General features: G+C 45.8%; 1 protein-coding gene across 1 annotated transcript in view; it reads left to right on the top strand.

Moving 5' to 3' along the window:
- The window catches only part of TBX4 (T-box 4), a 32931-nt gene extending 32535 nt beyond the window's left edge, over window positions 1–396 (top strand). Inside the window, exon 8 of the mRNA XM_027698778.1 lies at window positions 1–396. This exon is cut by the window's left edge and continues 76 nt beyond it. Coding sequence (XP_027554579.1) covers window positions 1–396 — 396 coding nt within the window.
- Window positions 397–6000: the final 5604 nt, after the last annotated feature.

Raw genomic sequence — 6000 nt, 5'->3', positions numbered from 1 at the left:
CTGGGCTGCAACATGTGGACTTCAGTCGCACCTTACACCAGCTACAGCGTTCAGACAATGGAGACTGTGCCCTACCAGCCCTTCCCTCCTCACTTCCCCGCCGCCCCCATGATGCCGCGGCTCCCGGCCATCGCGGGCCAGGGCTCGCAGCCGCCGGGGAACGGCCACTTCAGCGTCTACAACCAGCTGTCCCAGTCTCAGGTCCGGGAGCGCGTCCCCGCGCCGTCCTTCCCGAGGGAGCGGGTGCACCCGTCCGTGTGCGAGAGGAAACCCCCCTCCCCGCACCTCAACGCGGCCAACGAGTTCCTGTACTCACAGAGCTTCTCCCTGTCCAGGGAGTCGTCGCTGCAGTATCATTCAGGGATGGGGACTGTGGAGAACTGGACTGACGGGTGACTCCGGGGGCCGCAGCCAACGTTCCTGCTCCAGGACAGTGTTCGATCAGTGTTGATACCTGTGGGTAACTTGCACTTCGGGGAGACAAATGTGCATTTCCAGAGGGATTTGTGTGGGTGAAGAGCTTGTATCTTCAGGCACACAGAGAGTTACATCTCCTGTCTCAGTGGGCTGGATCCATCAGGCTCTTACTGACTCCCAAATAAATTAATCCTCGCGTCTTCATCCGGTAGGAACCACCTTCACGACTAACAAGAGACGTAGCTGGTCATTTCCTTTTGCTTGTGATCTTAAACATCACAGGCAAATTTTGGCTATTTGGGAAAAACATGAGCTTCGCTTTTACGGTTCATGAAGTCAAAACATCCCGAAACTCGAAGGAAAAAAAGCCGCCTGTTCGGCTGTGCAGCTCCAGGACTGCCATGGCAGCGCTTCTTTAGGCTCTTTTGATCCGTAGGAATCGCTCCTGCCTCTGGAAGTGCCGTGGGGGCCGGCGGGGAGGATCACTGTGGGGTCAGGGAGCCGCGGTGCCACCGGTGCCTCCCTGGCACAGCGCAGGGCTCGTGCCACGGTGAGGAGAGGAGAAGGCACCGATGCACAAATGTCTCTTCTTCCCCCCACAGCACCATGGGTGGTGGCTGTGGGCAGTGAAGAAGTGAAGTGTTACGCCCGAGGCCGAAGAGCAGATTAGTTGCAGCGTTAGGAACAGACCCAGTGTCTTCAGGCTCCCATCCCTTGATTGAATCACACTTGCTTTATTGCAATATATTTATGAAGTTTAAGCTTAAGACTCGCTAATACTTTCCAGAAAGGATTTCTGTATCTGCTGGTCCTTGATTTCTTTGCTATTCAGCTGAAATGTGCCTTTTGTGCTATTTTTTTTTTCTCTTTTAAGCTCACTCAGAACATTTCCTTCATGGTGGGGTGGGAAGAGGCCCCACTACCTGTCAGGCCTTCCAGTGTACAAATCTTTGTAGAACAGGTAAAAAGCTGTAACCAGTGTATCCATTGCTCCTGCTCTTTACTGAGCAAGTCTCTTGAACTGACTCCTCCAGCGCTGGCTTTGCCCACCGGGGTGTCCCCCGGAGGGAACAGGTTGGTGAGGTGGGAAACGGTCACGGGTTGGACTCGATGATCCCAGAGGTCTTTTCCAACCTAAATGATTCTGTAAGGAGGGATCACTTGGCTGACACTCATGTGGGGAAACAAGTGGAATCCTTTCTGGAACAAAACTCCCATTGCCTTCACCCCCAAAGCTCCTGGATAGGGATGTGTCTGTGTCCATCCTGCCGAGCTCCACGGGATGGTGACGCTGAGGGGATCCGGGAGTTTGGTTCCACCAAAGAGCACAACGTTCCAGCCTTAGTCACGCTCAGTGGGTTTGGTTTTTCCCCCCCCACCACTGCTTCCCAAATGGGCAAAGGCAAGGAGCTGAAATCCAAGTTTGGAAGTCAGGAGGTACTTGTGTGTTTGGGTGAATCCATTCCAAGGAAGGGGCTGAGGGATGAGGGCCCTGAGGCCACCACAGTGGGTCACGTTTCCACCAGGACAGTCCCACACCCCCATTCAGCAGTTGATGTGTGTGACTGGTGTGGATTTTGTAACCAGGATTTGGAAATCACTACAATTTTTGCATGCTGAATAGCTATTTATATACATATATATTTTATATATATATATAAAAAATATATATATATCACAAATGCAGGCCACGTGTCCAGTTCAGCTTTGCTTTTTACGAATGAAATACTTAATAAAAATGAATGTTGCAAGGGTGTTTTTTTTTTTTTTGAAAGACATCTATTTAAGATTTTTTTGTTTTTTTATTACACACCTCTGATGTAAAAACTAAGAACTGGTTAGACAAAAAAACCATATATACTACAGATAAATCTTTATTAGAAACCACATTAGATACAGGTGGTAAGGAATTTTTAAATGTTTGTTACATAGCATGGACATTTTATTTTACATATCAGAACATAAAGTCATTTTACTACTATAAGCTGTCTCTGGGTGCATTTCAATAATTAGTATAAAAATGTTCCGTGGTTAATTAAGATGCCTCGTCTCTCTTCTGTCTCCTGCTGTCTGAGTACACCAACCTCACACTTCCCCCTTTTTTTACCATCTCAAAGCTCCACCATCACACTTCACAGGGGTTGGGGTTTGTTTGGGATTTTCCTCACGCTCCTTTGTTTTAAAGGACTCAGAAACTGATCCGAGCACACAGAGTTAAAAGTAGACACTGACCTGACCACAACAGCACCAAAATGTTCCTGTGCTCACGTGCAGCTCAGTTACAGCGACAATGGTGAAGAATTCAAAGTTGGAGGGAGGGGGGAGAGGTCTGAGGGTGTCACTGCCCGTGGTTTGAAATGCTCAGTTCATTTTTTAAGCTGACAGTGGATCAACACTGAACCAGACAAATGCTGCCACCACAACCTACAAATTAATGGGGTCAGCAGCCCGGGGTGCAGGTGACAGGCTGCCTGGATCTTTAGCCTGTTTTACAAATATGACTAAAAGAATAACAGTGTCATTTTTAATGAATAATCTCTGCCTTTATTTTTAATCATTTTTCACACGCCTTCTCCTCACAGCTGCAATATTTATTGATTTAAGGCAGTTTAAAAAGTAACTCCTTTAAGAATTGCTCCAGCAGCTTTCAATCAATGCAGGGGACGTAGAGAAGACTTGCCCATGGAATTAATCCGGGTTTTACCTGGTGAGCACAGAGCAGGCACTGCTGGCAGCCTTTGCAAAGGGTCTCAAATCAGTCACAAGTGCCCTGGGAAACCCTGTGCCAAATAACAAGCTTTTCCTTATAAAAATAGTACATGATGTTTGCGAGCACAGGACCTGACTGGGAAAGGCTGAGTTAGCATAAAAACGTGTAAAATTTGGATAAATGCTAATCTGGTCATCTGGGCTCCTTTTATGGTCACTGGAGGGAGATCAGACATTTAGATTAAAGGATGAATCATTCCCTAGTGATGATCTTTTTCCACTCAGAGAAGTTCAGCCACTTAGAGCAGATTTCCCATTTCTAAAAGGACAAAACCAAGTCAGTGGGATCCCCCTTTTATGTGACTTTGACCAAGGCATTCAGACAACACTGAGGAGTGGTGAGCTTCCAAATCCCATCCTGAGCACAGATCCAGAGCCAGCACACCCCCAAAGCACCTCCTGCTTGGGTTAATCCATGGAATGGAAACAGGTTGTTGTTTTTTCAGTCTGGTTTATTTTTTCATTGCGAGATTCCCACCCTGGGTCTGTGTCCAATCCCAAGCTCACGGGCAAGGTGGGAGGCTCTGGTGTGGCCAGAGGAGGCACTTGGGATCCACTTCCTTTATCCCATGTTTCCCACCTGGTTGCTGAGCCCCTGGCAGAGCAGGATCCACCCTGCAGTGCCTGTTCTGGGCAGCCCAGCTCAGAACCAGAGCACGGAAATGCTGAGTGTCCTCGAGGGTTCTTCGGTCTCTTTGTTTTTCCAATCAGAAACACTAAACTGTGGACATCACTAAAAAAAAACACAAAAAAACCAAAACCCCAACAACCTGCACAGCTTTAAAAGAGATCAAGTGTGCTTACTGTGTCCCAGTTTGATTTACTGCAGTTTAAACAGCTTTTAATTCTCAAGAATGTGGAGTTTCACGTGTGGGGAGGCTTTTCCAGCCCCGGCCCTTGCTGGTTTGCTGGGAATGGCAATCCAAGCATGGCCATTTCAAATCAGATTAAAGCAAAAATTAGCAAGTGAGAAAAACTTGGATACACACGAGGTCTGTTTTCCCTTGATGTGCTCTAATCTGTACTAGAAGGCACGGGGAATTTTTTAATTCTGTTTTTCTTTAAGGTAGATGTCCAAATTTAATATTGGCTCAAGCAAGCTCAGTTCCACCGAGCCCAGGAGCACTTATGCCAAGCTTGGACCTCACTCTAAATAGAACAAATATTTGTATCAGCTTGCTGAGAATGTGAGTAATAGGAATATTTGCCAAAATTTAAACAAGCTAAACTCGAGTCCTGCCAAAAGCCCCACCATTCAATTTGGCATCATTGGCAGCTCACAGGCTTGAGAGGGGCCTAAGTCTGGCAGAGCTGGGGTGTTTTTGGCAAACATCAATTTATTTTTTTTTCTCTCTCTCTCTCTCCACATTTTGGAAAATTTGTGCCTCTCTGTATTAATTTATGATGTCATTAAATAATTCTTTTTGCAGCTTGTATAGAAAGAATGTTTCTTTTGAAGATGAGAACTCCCCTGAGGATGGTTATAGTGAAAAATTCCAGCCAGAGGGGAAAAAAACTCCTCTCTCTTTGGCCACTCATGTTTCTGCAGTAGTGCTTCAACAGCGAAAAAATTTACAATATTTTAATTTAAGGACCTGGTCCAAGGAGGTGCCATGCACTTGACTGTGACAAGAGGCAGCCTAAATTCAATGTGATTAGAGGGGTTTTATTGCTGTGATAATAGGCTGGAAGAGAAATCATGAGCCCGTGACTTGCAGGTGGAAAACACCAGGTTTTGAAGTGATTTGCTCTCCACAGGATCAATACTAAAAATGAAAGAGAGGAAAATGTTGGGAATGGTACAACCAAAGCAAAAAGCCTTGTCCAACATGAACCTTATATCACTGTTCAAATTCACCGTGGATTTACACGGGGTGTGAAAATTGCACTCCTAAGCCTGGGCCCACCTTTGGAACCAGGTCCTGAGGGAAGGAAATAAAACAGTGAAATAATCAGTGCTAATAACACTGATTCAATTAAAATCAGGATAATTGTGATTTTTGTTAATTAGAGACTTGTTCAACAACAGAAAAGCAAAACCCATTGGAATGAAAACAGGAGGAATGGCTACAACAGGTCAAAAGGCTCTTGTTCCACAGGAAAATACTGGTGGGGAAGAGGTTTGAAGGAGTATTTTGCAAATGCCAACATTTTTCATCTGTTTTTTTTTTTTGTTGTTGTTGTTGTCATTTTTCCTAGTTTTCAGCAAACACTAATTTCTGGCTTTCCACCATACATTGCTACAGTTTCGAGGAATATTTTCAGTGGGGTTGTAGTGACAAACTGCTGGGAAGTGGCTCCTCAAAAAAAGACAAATGATGTGGGGTGTCAGCACCGTCTCCATCCCGAAGGACAAAACTTGACAAATGCAGCTTCTAGTTGGGAGGTTCACACTGATATGAGGAAGCTGGGCCAAATTTGTGTACTCAGCCCCTGCCAGCAGGAATGGACACATCCTTGAACAAGTATTTACTAGAGAACAACATGTCCAAGGAACAATATGTACAACTATTCCCCCTCAACAGCCTCGACCTTACGTCAGGCAGACAACAACGTGGGATGCACTTCAGCAGAGATGAAAAAGAGTATTTTTTTGTGGTTCTTATGCCAAAAATCAAAAGGCTCAATTCTGTTTCTGTTGAAGTCAATAGGAAAACTTTTATAGACTTCAGTATAGCAGGACCAGCCCTCTAATCTGCCTTTCACCAAGCCCAGCCTGCAGCCCTGGCCGTGCAGTTTAGGAATGAGCCACAGAGTATTTGAGTTTGATGGATGACACAGGGACACTGTGAAAGTTACACTTTGCTCATGCCC

Source organism: Neopelma chrysocephalum, unplaced genomic scaffold, assembly GCF_003984885.1.
Source record: "Neopelma chrysocephalum unplaced genomic scaffold, ASM398488v2 Primary Assembly neopelma1_132, whole genome shotgun sequence".
In the NCBI taxonomy this organism is placed as follows: Eukaryota; Metazoa; Chordata; class Aves; order Passeriformes; family Pipridae; genus Neopelma; species Neopelma chrysocephalum.
The sequence above is the reverse complement of the archived record's forward strand: the minus strand, read 5'-3'. Positions and strand labels throughout refer to the sequence as shown.